General features: G+C 46.4%; 1 protein-coding gene across 1 annotated transcript in view; it reads left to right on the top strand.

Moving 5' to 3' along the window:
- The window catches only part of LOC126548198 (WD repeat-containing protein 46), an 89902-nt gene that overhangs the window by 60033 nt on the left and 8716 nt on the right, over positions 1-21153 (top strand). Inside the window, exons 8-9 of the mRNA XM_050196339.3 lie at positions 2440-2593; positions 11170-11317. Of these exons, the coding sequence (XP_050052296.1) occupies positions 2440-2593; positions 11170-11317 (302 nt within the window). The remainder of the gene's footprint in view (positions 1-2439; positions 2594-11169; positions 11318-21153) is intronic.

Here is a 21153-nt window from a genome sequence, read left to right as displayed (position 1 = left end):
GCATAAAAGCAAATGTCCATTCCATTTATGCTGCTAGCTAGTAAAACAAACCAAAAATTAAAGTGCACTGTCATGATCATCCTGGAGGTCAACTGAGTAGCCATAGCCATAAATATAACTGGTGCTGTCAGTCCACCATTTTGCTGTTTTGGCTCTTTTGGTGCATTTCTGTCTGGCGAAAGTTCCTTTGTACTTTCTCTGTGCAGTCTTCTTTGTGTTGCAGTTGTGTATTCCTCGTACTAGTGTGGCCTGAAGCTTGCTGAAGGAGGTGGTTAAATCAGATTCCGGGCACCCGATTTTTCGGACATGCCCGGTAATTCGGACACCTTCATGGCATACCCCATAGAGCCAATGAATAAAAACGTCTGAAATTTCGGATGCAAATGACCTTCGCTGTCCGATATTGCGGAGTTTTTGTCATGACCGCAGATCCAAAACACATATAAAACGAGTGTGATCTGTGTTCACAATCGTTTAATCGAATCTACCACCATCGCCATTTTGATAAGCCTCGAACCGCCGCTCTCGTACATAGCCACGCTAGGCCTAGCTACTTCGACATTAGCTACCAAGCTTCTTGCTGTTCGGTGCCGTGTTCTTTACTGAAACAATTTGTCGCTGTTGGCAATGGCACCGACTCCGCCTTTGTAATCCTCATCAGTGGCCTCGAAGCCCGAAAAGCACGGCGCCTTGCATAATGCCGGTATTCAAAAGTCAGCTTCGTCTCAATACAACAGTGTTAAGTGGTGAAGCATACGCGAAGTATTGCAGTAAAGCATAGGAAGAGTGAGAAGGGCAATTGTCACGGGACACGGTATGTATTCCTTAATTATACCTGTGTGCACCCGCCGTCCCCTATCACAGTGAGAGCACCGACACGCCTGATGAGTGCTTTAGAGCTATTCCGGACATGCCTATGGCGATTTGAACTCTTAAGGGTAGTAAAGGGCATGCATTCATTTTTTCATATGTTGACTGTGCCTTGTTATACGTGTACCCAACCACTGGCACATAATTTGTTAGCAGTGGGGACCTTCCTTGCAATGCTCCATGATTGGAAGGGCATATCCCGTGGTTGTAATTTAAACGGTTTCTCATAGCTCAACGCACAGTTATGCAGGAGAGATTTTGCATGTTAGAAGTAAAGAAGCCTCTGGACATCTCTATTGTAACTTTGGTTTGGGCGTGCACATTCTATGGAGTCTTCCTTGTCGACAATCTTTTTTTTTTTTTTTTTCGCTTCAAGTGTGCCAAATGCAAAAACAGCTGTTGCAAGTCAAAATGGTAGTAGTGGATCAGGCTGGAATATACGCACTGTCGAGAGACATTCTGGTTTAATTAATAAAGCCTTCAGAAAGTAGAGCACTGCAGCGAGAGGTCATACAGCTCGGGCAATGCAGGCACAAGGCTTCAGCGAACTCGTCATCATCCTCTTTCTCGAAGCAGTGCATACTGCTCATTGTTCTCCAGTACAATACAGACAAATCCATTCTATTAAAAATTAATGAAACTAGTTTGATCATTCTTATCTTGAATACTGCAATGATTTTGCATAAAGCCAGCCCTGCTACATTTATTTATGACAATTAATATAAACGTACATTCAATGCTGTGCCACAAGTGCTTATCGCTGGGCTAAATCAAGTTTTTGCATGCACCACGGTCTATGCCAAAAGGCCAAATGGCTTTTCCACCACTGGCACTACTTTCTGGATCAGGATGTCATGCAATATAAGCCAATTTGCTACGGCTTGGATTGTCTGCAACTTGAGCAGTGCAGTGGTGATGGTGGGCAATGTTTTCTTTTTCTATGGGGAAGGTGAAACTGTTGATGAGCAATCGCTATAACGACATAATAAAGATGAGGACTTGATGATGATGGGCCATTGTCAGCATAGTGCAAAGGATGGATGGACAAACAAAGCAAACCCAGTTTAGAGCTTTCAACTGCTGTTGCATTAAAATGCGGTTTGGTGTTTTATTGCTCATGCTATCATTAATTCATTTGTTTCAACTTCGGTTTGGTTATTGCTTGGGTTATCTTATTGCGACATAGATTGTTGCGCTTGTAGTCTGTAAAAAAACTTGCCTTTGCACCCTCCACCCACCCCTCTTTTGGTTTTTAATTTTGTGTTTGGTTTTGTTTTTTCTTGTTTTTCTCTCTTCACCCTACCTTTCTAACACTTTTTGCCACACCATTTTGCCGGGTAGAAAACACGGAACTTGCATCTGGTTAATCCTCCTGTCTTTTCTATCCCTCTCTTTCTTTCTCTCTCCTTTCTTCCCATTGCTACTTAGGGTATTTCCATCCTTGAGATATGCCACCATGATTATCATGCAAACTTGAATTGTGTACAACTGGGTAATCTAACAGAAGTGTGCTTTGGCGATCACAATTTTGTTATGGCAACAATACTAACTTTAATTATGTCATGTTAGGTACCTTGCGACGGTTGCTGCTGATAGGACGTTGAAGATCTGGGACGTAAGGACATACAAGACATTGCAAGCTTACAAGCTTCAAGCTGGTCCTGGACATGTCAGTTTCAGCCAAAAAGAGATGGTGGCTTTATCACTTGGCAGCTATGTGGAGGTATGCATATTTTATAGCATGTTGCAGTCAGATGATGGGAATGTAAGTGCGTACAGTGAAATGTAAAATTAAATAAACAAATTTAATGAAATTCTGGGGTTTTACCAAGACAGAACCATGATCTGCTTATGAGGCACATTGTTGTTGGGTACTGTGGACCTAATAAGTTTATCTGTATACCTATTGAATGAATGTGTTAGCTTGCATGAATGCAGAAAGCTCCAAGCTGAATTTGCAGCACAGGCTTATCGGTGTCACATCTGCACTTTGCAGTATCACACGCCACACGTTGGGCTGCATAAAATGTGAACACGAAACACCCCTCCATGACCATCAGAAAAATACAAGTAGGCTGAAGCACAACGCAAAGAAAAAGTTTGTGCGTAAATATCTCTGTACTGCTTATTTTGTAACAAAGTTCTTTTTTTCCCCCTTGAAATTACTTTTTCGACTGCCTGATTATTTGGCCATTTCTTAGTGTCCAAAGAATTGGTTGGCAACCACATGCATTAAAAAAAAGTGTTTACTGTTTGGAGGTTCGCTCAAAAAACTACTACAGCCATCATGATGGCTTCCTTATTAAATGAATGTTGGCCATTGACAAATGTAAAAACAACAATAGATGAACTAGCATCGAATACTGCTCATATATAAATACATAATGGCATATTCAATGGGCAGGGTAAGAGGTGAATAGAATACTTTAGTACAGTCGAACCTGGCTATATCGAACTCGCAAAAAAAAAAGGCTATCGGTTCGATATAGAGCATAATTCGATATAAGCCTGCTAAAGAATGGGATGTCATAAAAGCACATACCATTTATAAAATCAATTTATTGATGGAACTAGCTTAGTTTCACATGAAATAGTCCTGTATTTCCTTCTGCTTAGGCAATTTCGCTGCCCACGATGCATGCACTTCTCCACATTGTCTAAGGAGTCGGAGCAGCTGAGGCTGCAACCTTCCACATTCTCACGCACAAGCATCGGACTAGTGCGAGTGCACCAATCACCTCAAGTACGTGGGCAAAGGACAGTAGTTGCTTTCTTCATTGTGCCCACTTTCACTTGTGCTCAGTACGATGTCGGCATTGTAGTCTTCGTTTTCGGGCTCTCCCGTGGTCGCGACACCGTCATCTGCACTCACAAACACATTGATCGTTGATTCGTCAATGGCTTCTAGAAATTCTGACAGCTCGCTCCAAACTTCGGCAACACCAGCAACTGCTTCGTCGCACTCATCAGAATTTACAGTCATCACCGAGTACGCGGAAGCTGGCACAACTGACGCAATTTCGGATGAACCACTTGTACACAGCTGTGCGTACGCATCGGGTGCCACAGGCACTGGGTCGCGAGTTTGTCTTTAGCCCTAATCCCCCCCTTATTCTTCAAAATCATGCTCGGAATGCCCCTCAGAATCTTGCACGCTGCAGGGCATCCGACTTCTCACTGCGTTCGACCCGATGTATGATTTTGAGCTTTACGGCGAAAGGTGAATTCTGCCGCTTCATCACTGCAACACTGTGGGAGAAGGCCCACAAGGCACAAACACAATGAACCCGAAAAGCAGCAAGACAATCCGCACTTGCGCCATCTTGCACGATGAGGGCACAAGAGCCTCTGATTGGCTGTCTGAGCAAGCGCTGCGGGCAGGCCAGGATCATTTTGACGCGACAGCGTTAAGGAGCTCGTGTCGCAGAAAAGCCGGTGGCGTCGGTGTTGGCGCGTTGACCGTGAGCGATAAATCTGGGAAGGCACTTCATAAATAAAAAACCACTTGCAAGATGGGCTGGGAGAGAATCGAACCAGGGTCTCCGGAGTGTGAGACGGAGACGCTACCACTCGGCCACGAGTTCGATAGTTCAAAGAGGGACAAAAGCGCCTCTAGTGAATGCGGTGTTGCCTTAGAAACGTGCCGTAGAAAGTTATACTGCGGTGTATATTCGTAATTATGAGCATGTAAATTACAGAAGTCGCAGTTACACGAGTAGCGAAGTACATTTCCGCTACATTTCTTCTGCGCACACGCACAGCCATCTTGCGGCAAACACAGAAGACCTCCTCCTCGTAATGTACGGCGCTGCCCCGACACGTGGCGCATCGCAGCCCAGCTGTCCATGCCAATTGCAACGTTTGGCTCGCGTAGATCGTTTGAGTGGGCAGTGTGAACGCGGGGTGCGATAACGCTATCCCGTTCCACTCTTGAAGGCGAAGCTTAAGCGTCCTCCAATTTTTTTGCAGGGGGGTGTCAACGGCTTGCTCGATGCAGCGCGGTCACGGTAGGGAGAGCGCTGCTATTTTTGTTCGATGTAAGCATAACTTTTGCTATATATACTCATTGTAACAATACCGTGTTGAGAAATTGTTCGATATAAAGAATAATTTGATGTAAACGGGTTCGATATAGTCGGGTTCGACTGTATATTAATAGAATACTTTCAAATAGAATACTGTAGTATTGATGGCAACTGAACTGAAAGTAACAGAGAAGCATTGCTGCACTTCATGATAAGCATAAATTAGGCCAGTTGGTTGAATATAAACCTGGTGGTTGCTTCAGGGGGGCCTATTTTTAGCATTTTACATACTAGCAGCCCTGTCAACCTAACTGGAGTATATATATATTTTTTTTGCATACAGGCGTTACAATTAAACCTCACAGTAATGAAATCGTAGGAGAAGGCGAAAAAATTCGTTTTCAAAAAAATTTCATTGTTGTGAAAGAGACAGCACAGGCAGGTAATGCGTCACAAAATTCCGTTAGCCTACTTTGGCAGCGTGCGACGATAAAAAAACCACATTGCCGACGGTACAAAGTGTGCCGCATGCGTTGATCAGCAGTGGCAGCACTGCTGTGGAGAAGTAGATGCGATCACTTTTGCAGGATTTTGCGTAACTCGGCACCAGACGCAGAGCAACAGCACTCCACGCATGCAGCAGCATTTCACTCGCGCACGTTGTCACTCATAGGCGTTGACACGTCTGGTGCCGAGCGCGTAAGTGATCGTATCTCATATACCCGAAGGCAGTCAATCGTGATTATGGCCCCTTCGCGCAAATCTACGTCCGGCGCCGAATCCGCACGGGATGCCTGTCGGGTGGCACAAAAACCAGCGTTCTTGAAGCAAAGAATGCATATTCCCGGACAATCGCTCAATCACTGCCCGTTGCGTGGCACTCCATGCTGCGACCGCCATCTTAATAAGCACCATAAAGAATTCCACATCGGTGGGATGTGGATTTCCTTGTTATTACTTAATTTTTCTCACCGAAGCGCACATTGCACACTAAACTAGGTGTGCAAAAACCATTGTCGCATGCAAGTAGCAACATGCTGCCGCTTCAAACGAACAATCAGCAAACAAGATGGTGGTAATAACATGTTTCCGGTGAAAACGCTTCCGGCGCTTGGTTGTTTTTTGTAAACCAAAATGGCGGCGCCCACACATGTGAAATGTGGTGGTATTTTACGCAATTTTAGTGTAAAGGAATCGCGTTTCAGCACATTTTCGAGCCTGCTAGCTTTCCCCAAGTAGGTAATATGCTGGGTTACGTTCCAGCGAATTTCGTTGATGTGGGATTGTAATACAGCAATATTTGATTGTCGAGAGGTAGGAAATGTATTGAATCCTATAGGCGTTCGCCGGGGATATGAAAATATTTTGTTGTTGCAAGAATTTTGCAGTCGCAGGATTTCGTTATCACGGATTTCGACTGTATCTCGGAGACATTTGTGATTGCTATATGTGCAGGCTCTGCTTAAATGTGAAGCTTCTTCTTAACAGGCTATTAGTGAATATTAGTCTATCATCCTTATAAACTCTAAAGACACTGATAGATTCTTCCAGTTGCCAAACATTGGCCTGTATTCTTCTGTTCAGTACAGATTTAAAATTTTTGCTGTCTGACAAAGAAATCATTTTTGAGGGTTACCAAGAATATTATCAAAAGTCGTATTTTCTAATTCCTATAGCACATTCAAACGTTTATATAACACTTAGAAAGAACAAACCACCAATTTCTTGCCCTTGTATATTTTATATTGTTATGGAAGGATAAAAGAAGAGAAAGGAAGAAGATCGCGAGACGCTGGCTGCTGCGTGTTGTTGCTGGTCAGCCATCTTGACCACATTAACTCTGCTTGTATATATACTGTAAATATATTCAATCTATACTCCCAACATCCCCGTCATATATTGGTGGGAGGTGCTGGGTACCACGACTGGAAACTGAGCTCCGCAGTGGACGTCGCATCACCGTCCTCACGATGAACGATGGTGAGCACGCCGCATTGACGTCATTGCTGCCTCCAACGTCACCGTCGCCAGCTATGTCGCTGTCCGCTTCGGTTGTGGTTGTGAAACCCAAGGATCCCGGAACTTTCTTCGGGACCGATGGCACCGACCTTGAAGAGTGGGTTGCTATGTACGAACGTGTGAGTTGAATCAACAGATGGGACCCTATGCTTATGCTAGCTAACCTGTTTCTACCTAAGAGGCATGGCAAAGGTGTGGTATGAAAACCACGAAGAGGAGCTAAACAGCTGGGACCAATGCAAAGAGAAGTTAACAGAGTTGTTTGGCAAATCAGCCGGCCGTAAAATTGCTGCAAAGCAGGAACTGGCCTCCCGTGCCCAATCCCCCACAGAGTCCTATGTCTCGTATATCCAGGACGTGCTGGCGCCTTGTCGTAAAGCCGATCATGGCATGACAGAAGCTGAGAAGGTCGGGTACGTGCTGAAGGGAATAGCTGACGACGCCTCTAATCTACTTATGTGCAAAAGCTGCTCTACAGTTGATGCTATCATCAAAGAGTGCCGACAATTTGAGCAGGCCAAAAGCTGACGCGTCCTGCAACCATTCGCCAGACTTCCCAATACTGCCGTAACGTCGATGTGTGAAGATCAGAAGATCAGCCCTCACGGCAGCATGCGTCGCCATCAGAGGACGTGGTGCGACTCATTCGATGTGAACTGCGCATTTAAGTATTGCTGGCCACCCTACTTCTGTTCTCTTTGCTGTGATCGGCAACTGCCCTCATGACGTTATCCTTGGATTGGTCTTTTTATCCACTCATTCTGCTCTCATCGACTGCGCAACCGGCGTTCTTCAGTTGGAACTGCCTCAACTCGCCAATGCTCTGAGCACCGCCCCACCGCACTTGTACTCAGTTCAAGATGTGCCTCTGTCACCCGAGGCAGTCACTTACGTCACTTTCACCGCCCAGCCAAAGGTACTGACGGTGAAATATGACGGTTAAACAAGATCACGCGAAAAGACGTCTACCCACTATCACGTATTGATGACACCTTGGACTGCTTGCACGAAGCTAAATACTTCTCGTCCATTGATTTTCGATCTGGCTACTGGCAGATTTTAGTTGATGAAATGGACCATGAGAAGATGGCTTTCATCACACCTGATGGTTTATATCAGTTCAAAGTCATGCCCTTTGGCCTATGCAATGCTCCTGCAACATTTCAATGTATGATGGACTCTCTTCTGCAAGGCTACAAATGGCCCACCTGTCTGTGTTACCTTGACAACATTATTGTTTTTTTCTCCCACGTTCGGCAGTCACCTTACCCGACTCGCTGCAATTCTTGCGGTCTTCCGAAAATCCGGCCTTCAACTGAACTCCACGAAGTGTTAATTTGGTCGCCGTCAGATTACCGTGTTGCGACACCTCATTGACGCATCCGGTGTAAAACCAGATCCGGAAAAAGTTTGCATTGACGCAGTTTCCCTGTGCCACGTTCTGCTTCTGACGTGCGCTGCTTCGTTGGCCTGTGTTCTTACTTTCGCCATTTTGTCAAAAACTTCGCTGACATTGCTCGGCCTTAGACAGATTTTTTAAAGAGGAACACGCCATTCTCATGGGGCCCGGAGCAGGCTCACGCGTTCGCCGCTCTCATCAGGTTTCTGACCACCGCTCCCATCCTTGCCCACTTTGATTCGTCTGCACCGACCGAAGTCCACACTGACACAAGCGGCTATAGCATGGGCACTGTTTTTGCCCAATAGCAGAATGGTACCAAGTGCGTGATAGCTTACGCCAGCCGCCTGCTGTCACCTGCTGAGAGAAATTGCTCCATCACCGAGCGGGAGTGCTTGGCTTTAGTTTGGGCTGTCGCCAAGTTCCAGCTGTATCTGTATGGCCGCATGTTTTCGGTTGTTACAGACCTCTGCTGGCTGTCTTCCCTCCGGGACCCGACAGGGCGGCTTGGTCACTGGGCTTTGCGGCTCGAGGAATTTTCATTCATTGTCAACTACAAGTCTGGACGTCTGCACAAGGACGCTGACTGTCTCTCTCGTCACCCTGTGGATCCTCCTGATCCTGTTGCGCATGATCCGGTGACCTGCATGATGGCGTTTACTGACATGCCCGACATGCGCGCTGAACAACGCGACGAATCCCTACAGCCCATCATCGCCTGAGTGCAACCTGGCAGCACCGCCGGCACGTGCTGCATGTTCATGCTGCACGATGACATGCTCTACTGCCGAAATATCAATCCTGACGACCCCAAGTGTCTCCTTGTCCTTCCTCGTCATCTGCGATCCATCGTTCTCGAACAACTTCACGATGCACCAACGGCGGGACACCTTGGAGTTTTGCGCACATACGACCGCGTACGACGCCGGTTCCTCAGGCCTGGTCTCTACCACCCTGTACGTCGTCATGTCGCAACTTGCAAATTGTGTCACTGCCGAAAGAAACCTCCTCTGCCACCTGTCTGACAACTCCATCCAATCGAAGTTCCCTCTGAACCTTTCTTTCGCGTAGGCCTTGTCCTGCTTAGCCCTTTTCCAACGACTAGAGGGAATACAAGTAAGTGGATCGTCGTCGCTACTGATTACGCGACACGCTACACAATAACAAAGGCGTTGCCGACTAGTTGCGCAACTTCCGTCACTGATTTTCTCTTCCACGACATCATTCTCCACCACAGTGCACCTCGTCAGTTACTTACAGACCGCGGCCGCTCGTTCTTTTCTGGAGTTGTCGACGACCTCCTCCGCTCTTGTGCCACTGAGCACCCAAGCTGTATACCGCCTACCACCCACAAACGAACGGTCTTATAGAATGTCTCAACTGAACACTCATATGAATGCTGTCTATGTACTTCTCCAACGATTACCACGACTGGGACGACATGCTGGCCTACGTGACATTCACATATAACTCGTCCTGACGTGACACCGCAGGAGATTCACCTTATTTTTTGTATGGTCGCGACCCCACGTTGCCGTTTGACATCATCCTACCTTCTGTGCCACGTGTTGCAACTGAGTACCCTCGTTGAGTCATCGATTGCGCTCACATGGGGCGTCAAGTTGCCCGATCTCGTTTATTAGCCACGCAACATATCGAAAAAGAGCGTTATGACCAGTGCCATCGCAATGTTAAGTTTGCCCCAGGTGCTCCTTTGGCCACCATGTCGTCGGGTTGGCCTCTTCCAGAAGCTTCTCTCTCGCTACACAGGGCCTTATGAAGTCCTACGTCAAGTTAATGACGTCAATTACAAGATCTCGCCATTACAGTTTGATTCATCCTCAAGTCCGACGGCTGTTGACGTCATGCATGTTTCACGACTGAAGCCATACTTCGCTTGCAGTGCTTCACCTAACATGCGCTGAGATGGCGCTTTATTCAGCACCCGGGGGTCCTGTTATGGAAGGATAAAAGAAGGGAAATGAAGAAGATCGCGAGACGCTGGCTGCTGCATGTTGTTGCTGGTCAGCCATCTTGACCACATCGACTCTGCTTGTATATATGTTGTAAATATAGTCTGTCTATACTCACAATTTCCCCGTCACAATATTTATCATTTTCTGAATTGCTATTAACAGAGCTGAAAGCTGTGTTGAGTTTATTCTTTCACATATGACTTCTGCACTGCTGTTTGCACAAATATCAAACTTCCTTCCACACTTATAGCGAATTTTTTGGAATCAAGTTACTTGAAAACTGCTTACAGATTTTGTGGGATGCATGGCCTGCTCATGAAGTGTGTGATGCTTATAGCAGTATAGGTATCTTTGTGGATAACCTGCCACATTGGCCACAGTGTGGCTGAGCATTAAGTCTCAGGTTTGATTCCAGGCTGCAGTGGCCAGATTTTGATGGGAGCAAAATGCAAAAGCGATTGTGTGCTGTGCTTTGGGAACATGTTAAAGAACCCCAGGTTGTCATATAGGAAGCTTTAGAAATGGTGTTCCCAAACAGCTTTGCTTACCCAAAAGCTGACATTTATTTGTTTCTTTTGTTCTCTCAGAGTTTTTTTTGTTTGCCCGGCCAATAGGGTCCTTGACTTTGGGTCTCCATTTCTATAACACCTAATCTTGAGACCGCCATATGAAATCTCTTATGGCTTGTGTGTTGCTTTTGGACAGTAAATACCTACCATGATTTAGTTTTACATAATTTTGTTGACAAGCTACTGGCACATAAACTTCTTGATTTAGAGTTTAAGCAGCCTACTTTAGCCTGAGTTAGTGATGTTCTTACCAGGAGGATTGAGAGAATTTTTGTTTTTAATATGAACTTTGTGGTCTCCGTGGTGTTCAGGTATACAAAGATTGCTGCCGTAAAACAGTCGGAGCACCCTACCTGCGCCACAAGGCCCCTGGCACAGTTTCTTCACTGGAGTTCTGCCCTTATGAGGATGTACTGGGGATTGGACATCAGAGAGGCTTCACCAGCATCCTAGTCCCAGGCTTGTTTTGACTACTCACATTTTTTACAGTGCTTTCATGGTGACCTTCAGTAATTAAGTTATAAGCTCCTTTTACATAAGGTCAATCTGCATAAAAATATGAGGAGCTAATAGTGATTGATTATCTGTGTTTTACATCGTACCATGCATTGCCGCAACAGAAACAAACTTGATGCATTACTTTTTTTTTTTTTCACGTGGTACAAATACTATACCGGCATAACAGGGAATACTTTTAAGTGGGGGTGTGCAAATACTATTCAACATTTCAAATATGACTCCAATGGTCTAGAGTCTAGACTAATTAAATACAGGGTGTCTACCAGCCGGGAAAACTAAGCATTCTCAGAGATTTTCAATAATATGGAAATACTCAGGGAAAACTGGAGTTTGTGCTTCTATCAAGAAAAATTGGCTGTAATATTATTGAAGGCGAATGAAATCCGCGTTAATGTTGGCTTGAATAACAGAGAAATTGCAATGAATTGTTTGTGACGCCGTGTCGTCAGCTGGAGGAGTTGCCAGTGTACAGTCAATGACCGATTTTCGGGATGCCCGATAATTTGGACGGTGTCGTGGCACGCGCAGTACCCCATAGAGTACCTTTGGAGTACCCCAAAGAGTCAATGTATAAGAATGTCTGTAATTTGGGACTCAAGCACCCTTCACCATCTGAATTTCAGCACTATTTCCTGTGATTGCAGGTCTGAAATGGCATTAATCAAAGCCACCACCACTGCCATTTTGATTACCTCGCCGCCTCGACCGACGCTACAGTGTATTAGAAGCGGCCATGCAGTGAGCGGCACTCTCCGCATGGCTCTGGCGGCGTTGCCAGTAGCGGTGGCGTTGCAATTGACCAATCTTTAAAAAGCAGCAGCCGAAACGCTCTCATACACTGCAATGTACCTATATATAGCTTTACGAGCGCAGGAGGTTTTGTTGTGCCCAAAGCTGTAAACCATTTATTTGGTCTGTGTTCTCTGCTTACGATCAGACAATGAAATGCGTATTGTTTTTTGGCACAGATTCTAAAGCGTTTTCTGAAATTACTATCGCGCGTCTGTCCTCGCCGCTCGAACCTATCCGCGCTGTCGAGAACACAGGCACTTTCGATCGTAGTAGAGTCCCGTCCGGATTGAACTTTTTCGACATCACAGAAAATGATCACTGCTATACCGTATTTACACGATTGTATGTCGACTCGAATGTAAGTTGACCCCGATATCGCGTGACAGGGGGGAAAAAAAGGAGAAGAGCATACCCCAGGGCGCATTCGATAATGAAAATTTATTAGTAGCTGACATGATCACTGGACTACTCGTCTTCACTAGCGCTGCCATCGTCATCCCTGCTACGGTCCCACAGCGCGTCGTCGTCCAGTGAAATTCCACATTTGGCAAACGACCGCACCACGACATCTTGTGGAACAGCAGCCCATACCGAATGCACCCAGCCACACGCAGCTGTCAGGGAGGCTCTTTTGACAGGTCTGGTTGGCGTAAGTTCGTGGTCTTCTGCCGCCAGCCATTTGTACTCACGGCTCATGACAATGTCGCACTTCACTGGCAGGGACCAATCACGCATTTCAGCGACGTACACCGCACGCTTGGCCTACATCTCCGGAAAGCGTCCACACTTCGGCATGTGCGAAATTCCTCACTTGCCGTCACAGGTTGCGGGATCGGATCCCGGCCACGGCGGCCGCATTTCGATGGGGGCGAAATTCGAAAACACCCGTGTACTTAGATTTAGGTGCACGTTAAAGAACCCCAGGTGGTCGAAATTTCCGGAGCCCTCCACTACGGCGTGCCTCATAATCAGAAAGTGGTTTTGGCACGTAAAACCCCACAATTTAATTTTGCCGTCGCAGGTGAAAATTTCGCTTCGCTGCAGTCGCCACTCTCGCACCACCCGTTCAGAAACATTGAACTTGCGCCCTGCTGCGCAGTGATCTGTTTCTTCGGCGTAAAGGATGGCAGCCCTCTTGAACGCTGCTGTGAACAAGTGCCGAATGATTAGTGGGCCTGGAGCTCTCATGACAACTGAAGAAGCATGGAAGTAGCACGCAGCCAGCAGTCAAGTCGAATGCGTCAAACCAATGCCTTTTGGTCAAACCATTTGTCAAACTATAGAGAAAAACCCGTGAGTGGTGTCATCTATTCCATGAACTACCGATACTCCCCGCAAGCACCGCCGTTCTGAGGGTGCCGCCATGAATGGAACAGCGGCGCTTCCATCAACTATCGACACCCCCCATGAGTGTTATGTGCACTGTAAAACTCTCAAAAATGATGAAAATTCCTTCTGAAAAGCTAACAAACACGCGGGATTGCGAAAAGCTATGGGTAAGGCCATAAAGCAAGCATAAAATTGTAACTATGTTGTAGCTCCCATTGGTCTCGCTTTTTTGGCGGTGCCATGCTTTGGTTTCAATTGTAACTCGACCCCCCCACTTCAGATTTTCAAATTTAAAAAAATGGGTTGACTTACAATCGTGTAAATACGATACGTTCAGCAACCAGGATCGAGTTTGTATAGCTTACCGCTTAAGGAAGCAAACGACAGTCTATATAAACTCGAGTGAGCAGATTCAGATCAAACATAATCGCGCTCAAGTGACCGCGTGATAGGGGAATTGTACGTAATTAGTCACCACAACATCGAAAGTAAGCTTGACTTAAGCTGTTACGTTACACGTTTGTTCTCTGCTTGGCACACCTTTCAACAGCACATTATAGACGATGCCTTAGATGAAAACAGAAACTGCGCTAATGAATGATGTCAAACAGCCGGACTTGTTGCTCCTGACACGAACAGAAATGACCACGAATTGAAAGCATCAGGGGAAACTTACATGCACGGGTAGAAGTCACATACGCCTGCAGAAGCCATTTATTCTGAAAAAGTCACTGCAATTCATCTGTAGAAATTGTGTCGCACACGCACAGTAAACACGAATGAGCAGAAGGAGAGGACTAGCACAACAATGATGCCGGAAGTCAAGCGGTAGCTTCGCTGAAATGGAACAGCAGCTCAATTGTTCAATTTATGGAGACCATGCTTTGGCGAGCAGTTTAACGACCAGTGAAAACGCTTCGTCCATAGGACGTCCAAATCATGACCCAATGTCCATGCACCATTTCGGATACAAATAGGACATCTGCTGGACGTCAGTCTTGGATATCCTATTACAAATGCCCCAAAGTTATCCCGCATGCACCTTTTTTTTTTTACATGCACGTGAATATTTGTCTTCCAATTAAAGCTATGTCTCATGAGTTTGTTCGTAGCAGAATTATATTTTCTTGCATGTTCAAATTACTATCCGAAGCTATCGTGTCTGTAGCTCATGTTTATGTCGTACTACGAATTTTCTGATGCAGTTTACTTTGAAAACTTAGTTCAATAAGGCAATTGCACTTGGCACAAGGCCTAGAAGAATGAGGAGTATACTGTACATCCATACACGTGCATGCACGCATATCATGTGCACACAATGTACCTGTTCTTGTTGCGTAGGCACTCTGCCCATGCATCTATCACCGTGCACTGCAACCGTAATTTGTATTATGGCAAACAGTATGCAAAAGACCCTGGCATATGCCCATAAAATGTACGCAGCATGTCCATATAATGTCCCTCGCGGACATAGAAAGTGTGACAAATGGTCATGTGAGGGACGTTCGCAGGACGTATTCGACACATCCCTAGGGCGCAATTCTTTTCACTGGGGACATGGGTACAGCATTTCATGAATGGGGCACAGTTCCATGGTCTGTGTAATCTGTAACTAAATGCTCGCTATACAGGCATCACAGAGTATGGGGAAACACAAGAGCCGGTAGGGCACTGAAGAATGATATCTAGAATAGTTTTCCACGCTAGTGCAATGACAGCATTAATTGGTATGGTATTGGGCACAAGAACAACTAACCTGCATTACAAAAGTCCCGTTGCTTGATTTGCTTCAGCAAATCCTAGTCCCCGTAACAAAGAAAGGAAGTTCAAATTAAGCAGTTACATTGTACGATGTTCACTCCTTGGCACACATTTCAACAGCATATTAAGTGAGACCCTGTAAAATAAGAACTGCAGAAATGCATAATGTCGCGTAATATCAGCTGCTGGCTTCCTTGCTGTTGACGCGAGCTATAACGTTCACGAATTTAAAAGCACCAGATATTCATAGAAAGCGGGCGAAACACCACCTATCGAGTGCTTTGCGGCCACGCAACAGTCGCCGCATGCAAGAATGAGCGATTGCAGCACCGCCGCTCCTTTCGCCACCAGCGGCGTCAGGTGCCCCTATGCGTCGCTGCCTCCGCGCGCTGCACTGCCCCTTATAGTTCACTGTACCGGCACTCTCGCACACAAATCCGCTGGAGCCATAGCCAGCTCCGCGGTCATTGCTAGACATAGCTGCTTCGACGCGCGCGATTAAGCTTCTTGCTGTTCGGTGCCGTGTTTTTCATTGAAAGAATTCGCCACTGTCAGCAATGACACAGACTCCGCCTTTGTAATCCTAGCGATTGGCTTTGAAGCTCGGAAAGCACGGCGCGTTGCATAATACCGGTTCCCGAAAGTCAGCTTCGCCTCAGTACAGCAATGTTACGCAGTGAAGCATACGCGAAGTATTGCGGTGAAGCTTAAGTGTAGGAAGGGGCAATTGTCACATCTTTTGTTATAGCGCAAGCTTGACAAGGACAACAGAAGGCACATCTGACACACACAGCGCTGTGTGTGTCAGATGTGCCTTCTGTTGTCCTTGTCAAGCTTGCGCTATAACAAAATAAGATATGCCGTACCAACAAGCCCCTATTGCTATCCTCAGCAATTGTCACTGCACACCCGCCGTCTCCCGTCACAGTACAAGCACCGCTATGCCTAATAAGTGTACTGGCCAGCCTTCAGAGCTTTTTCGGACATGCCTGTGGTGATTTCAGCCTCTAAGGGCACTAATAGACTTTCATTCATTTTTTCGGACTGCCTGATTTTTCGGACGTTTTCACGACGCCTAGGGAATCCGAAAAATCGGGACGTTGACTGTGCAACTAACCAAGAGGATGCTTCGTCCCTGGGGCGAACACGCGGCAGGAGGAGGTCAAGAACAGAAAGGACCGATGCAATGAGGAATGAACGGGAAAGGAAGCGTGCTGCGCTTCTTTGAAGGAGCTTGAGCTCAAAAAAACAAAATGTTGGCTGACGCCGAGATGCAGGTGTCCCTCATCCAAACCAAAATAAACTCTTTAAAACAGTAAAACGCAACATTGAGGTGTTGTGTGCAGGCTGAGAGTATGTCAGGACAGTTGAGGTTGACTTTTAGTTGCCGAGAGAGAATCTCACTTGTGACAAAGTTCAGGCCTCATACCAATAAGTTTGCTACCAGTTGATAGAAATAGCTCATATTTGAAAATATTTGCTTCTGTATGCATCTCCTTTTTTATTCATATTTGAAAATGTTCGATTTGATGTGGGTATTACCATTTATTTTTTAAGATATTTTATTTGCTGTGCATTTTACTAACCCCTCTCTTCTGTTTTCTTCTTGAATAAAAAGACACTAATCCTTACTATTGAAACTGGATTAACCATTTTTTTTTAATATGCTTTCTAGAGAGTGACAGCATCGGGCAACATGGTGTCAGCCCGTCTTGACATAAAACAAAGTTATGTGTCACTCAGGAAATTTTGCAAAGGCACTCAGGGAAAACCTGGAAACTCGGGGAATTGGAAATGTCGACTTGGTAGACACCCTGAAATAGAATTGTTCTGACCATTCAATTTCTAGTTCGATTTGAGAATTTACTATTTAAAATTGGCGAATATAAGGGATAAGAGCATTTATTTGAGCTTTAGAGCAGAAAGGCAGTCACAAATTATTTTGCTGCAGGAGAGCAGCGGTTGTGCAGAGCTACCAGCTCCTGAGTGAGCGCATGAGGCAGATAACTTCTGCTTAATCACTTTGTCATTCAGTAAGAATGCCTGGCATTTAGGCTGCTTATGTACAAATTTGTCTCAAGTCTCACCATGTTTGCATCTCTTTAAAATAATGTGCGGTGCTTCTAGTATTGCTCTAATTTCCTTCAACCAACACAGCATTCTGCATGCATCTGGTCAAGTGCTGTTCCTTTGTTCTACTATTGTAATGCGATCATGTACCACATAACAAAAAGGAGTTGTTTATCATCTATAAGCTCCTCAGTTCATTAGATGCCCAGCTGTGAGCTTGCATGGATCAAATGATGCAGATAAGCCTTTTAAACAAATGTGCTTCATGCCGACGCATTTATTTGACACCCTTTCAAACCTTTAACCGAGTTGCCGCTCTAGCCCCACAGGTTGCGTCAGCCACCATTTTTTTCTGGTTTATTGCGTCAAACAGTAACTTATGGGCATATGGGTATAAAACCTTGGCTTTGCTCATAGCTAGCTGCTGCCCCTAAACAACTGTACTAAACCACTGGCGAGATCGGGAACCCTGATCCGAGGGCATTTCGCAGCTGGGCAGCATCACACCAACCGTCTCAGCGAGGTAGCTCGCTTAGCTTGCACGTTTGCTCTTCACACTGGCAGTGCCAAGAAAACTAACTATTTATTTATGTGCAGCATAATTGTACAAGTGTTGATTGTGTTCACAAAAATTGCAAGTGCCGTTGGCTGGAGCTGCAGCATTGCAGGTTAGGCCTAGTGGCTCTTATGATGGATGTCAGTGGAGTGCGCGTCATTGTGAATTGTTTGTCACTCTTGTAAGTGTGCATTTATTGACAATGTTCGCGTAAAACAAACCAGTGTCCTGCAAAGATCTTCGTTTGTTTTACTCCTTGATGAGAATATTGTTACGTGTGGAAAGACACAGAAGAAAGAGGCTATTTGCAGGCTATTTACACTGGAGCCAGACAGCCAGGCCGACACTCATTCGCGCCAAGGGCACAGACCCTTTTCATCGTCGTTCTCGCGGTGGCTCGTCTCTTGAGCATCTCTCGATGATATCATAATACTACCCCCCGGCGGCAAAAGCGCCGTCACGGTGCTGTTAAATATCCAAGGCGCGTGGAGAGTTGTAGGGCTTGGGTTGGCCGACGTGGACAATGTCACTGGTTGTCACAGCGAGGGACGTAGTTGGCGTGGCTAGAACGATTTCATAGGTGACATCGGTCACTCGGCGGAGCACGCGATATGGGCCTGTGTAACAGGTAAGCAGTTTTTCACAACGGCCAACTTTATGCGATGGTGACCAAAGCAACACTAGGGTGCCGCGCACAAAATGGACATCACGGTGACGGAGGTCATAGCATTGTTTCTGTTTGTCTTGAGACACGTGTAGACGAGCGTGCACAAATTGGCGAGCCTGGTCAGCATGGGCGATTGCATCACGGGCATAATCACTAGTTGAAGCTGTGGTGGCCGGAAGCACAGTGTCCAGAGGTAGCGTCGGTTCTCGGCCATGCAAGAGGTAAAACGGGGAAAGCCAGCAGTTTCAAGATGGGAAGAGTTGTACACAAAGGCAATGTAAGGTAGAGCCAGGTCCCAGTCACGGTGGTAGTCTGAAACGTATTTGGATAGCATGTCTGTAAGGGTGCGGTTCAAACGCTCAGTGAGGCCATTCGTTTGAGGGTGGTAGAAGGTGGTAAATTTATGCTGTATCGAGCAGGCATGCATGATGTCGTCAATGACTTTGGCCAAAAACATGCAGCCATGGTCCGTTAGCAATTGACGCGGAGCACCATGCATCAAAATATCATGTAGGAGGAAGTCGCAACATCAACTGCGCAACTGGTCGGAAGAGCGCGGGTTACGGCATAGCGGGTCACGTAGTCCGCCGCGACTGCAACCAACTTGTTTCCTGATGTAGATTCTGGAAATGGGCCGAGAAGGTCTAAGCCGACATGATGGAAGGGCTTGGCAGGGATATCCAGCGGCTGCAGGTAACCAGCGGGGGGAGCTAGGAAGGCTTCTTGCATCGTTGGCAAAGTTCACAAGCAGCGACGTAAAGTCGCACGGAATGGGCAAGGCTTGGCCAGAAAAACGGCAATGTACACGGTCATAGGTTTGAGATATGCCGAGGTGTCCTGCCGTTGGTGTGTCGTGAAGCTCTTCTAGAACGGTTGAGCGGAGGTGTTTAGGTATTACAAGTAGGAACTCGGATCCGTCAGAATGAAGGTTACGATGGTACAGAGTACCGTTGCGGAGGACGACGAAGCGTAGAGTAGCATTGGCCGGAGAGTGTTCAAAACGGTCAATGAGTGCTCTGATGTAGGCGTCATGACGTTGCTCATCGGCGAAATGAAGCAGCTGTGATACAGAGAATATGCAAGCAGCACTGGCAATATTGGAGGAGTCGGAGTCGTAAACAAGGTAACGCGACAAGCTGTCAGCATCTTGGTGCAGGCGGCTAGACTTGTACACCACGGAATATGAAAATTCTTGTAGCCTCAAAGCCCATCGACTAAGCCGGCCTGTAGGGTCTTTTAGCGATGAGAGCCAGCATAGAGCATGATGGTCAGTGACCACGGAAAAAGGGCGACCGTAAAGGTAAGGACGGAACTTCGTAATCGCCCAGACAACAGCAAGGCATTCTCGTTACGTAATGGAATAGTTGCGCTCCGATGGTGCTACGAGGTGGCTCGCATAAGCAATAACGCAATCCTGGCCACACTGACACTGGGCTAAGACGGCACCTACGCCATGACAGCTGGCATCTATACGCAATTCTGTAGGGGCATCAGGGTCGAAGTGGGCGAGAATGGGTGGTGAGGTGAGAAGAGTGACGAGACAAGAGAAGGCGGCAGCTTCTGAACTACCCCACGAGAATTGTATGCCTTTCTTCAAAAGATTAGTGAGGGGTCTAGCAATTGCCGCAACATCTTGAACAAAACGACGAAAGTACGAGCATAGCCCTACAAAACTTCGAACGTCTGTGGCTGTCTTCGGAACCGGGAAGTCTCGGACAGTGCGAATTTTGCCGGGATCAGGCTGTACTCCGGAAGCGTCAGCGAGGTGGCCCAGAACAGTAATTAGGTGGAGGCCAAAACGACATTTGGACGAGTTAAGTTGCAGCTTCGCCTTTTGAAATATATCAAGTATAGTTGTTAGACGCTCAAGGTGAGTGTCGAACGTTGGCGAGAAGACAATGACGTCGTCGAGGTAGCAGAGGCGGTCTCGTCACTCGGAGGCATGGTGACAGGCTTGATGTACCGACCACTTCGGAGTTCCGTGGTGAGGATGGAGATCGCTAACCTTCACCAGAATGTTACGTGTGGAACGACGCAGACGAAAGAAGCTATCTACAGGCTATTTACACTGGAGCCAGACAGCCAGGCCAACACTCGCTCGCGCCAAGGGCACAGACCCACTTCGTCGTTCGCGCGGCGGCTCGTTTCTTGAGCATCTCTCGATGATATCGTAATAATATGAAGTAGTATGACATGACTATATATGGGGATTGAGATTTGGGCAAAGCGTGCGTGTCTTGTGTGCCTTGAATTGTCATGTGTGGCAAGCCAAAGCATATATGATACAAAACTACATGCAAGATTTATGCCAGATCGTAGCGAGCTTTTCATGCTTTTTTGACACCGGTGCAGTATGCCCCAAGTGGCTCGGTGGTGAAAAACCCACTCTACCGGTAGGACAAAACCAGAAACCGACCCTCAAAATTTCCATGATTTCTCGGGCACCACAGGTCGCGCTGGCTTTTTCAAAAAGGTCTATTATCGTGTTACGAACAATGACAGGCCAACACGTCCATCACAAACATTCACTTTATTGGAGAAGACAGTTGTGCTAGTTGGTGCGTATTACCAGACTTGAGACAACATTAACTAGCGTAAGAA

The sequence above is a fragment of the Dermacentor andersoni genome, chromosome 1, assembly GCF_023375885.2.
Source record: "Dermacentor andersoni chromosome 1, qqDerAnde1_hic_scaffold, whole genome shotgun sequence".
Classification (NCBI taxonomy): Eukaryota; Metazoa; Arthropoda; class Arachnida; order Ixodida; family Ixodidae; genus Dermacentor; species Dermacentor andersoni.
This window is presented reverse-complemented; position numbering and strand designations above follow the sequence as displayed.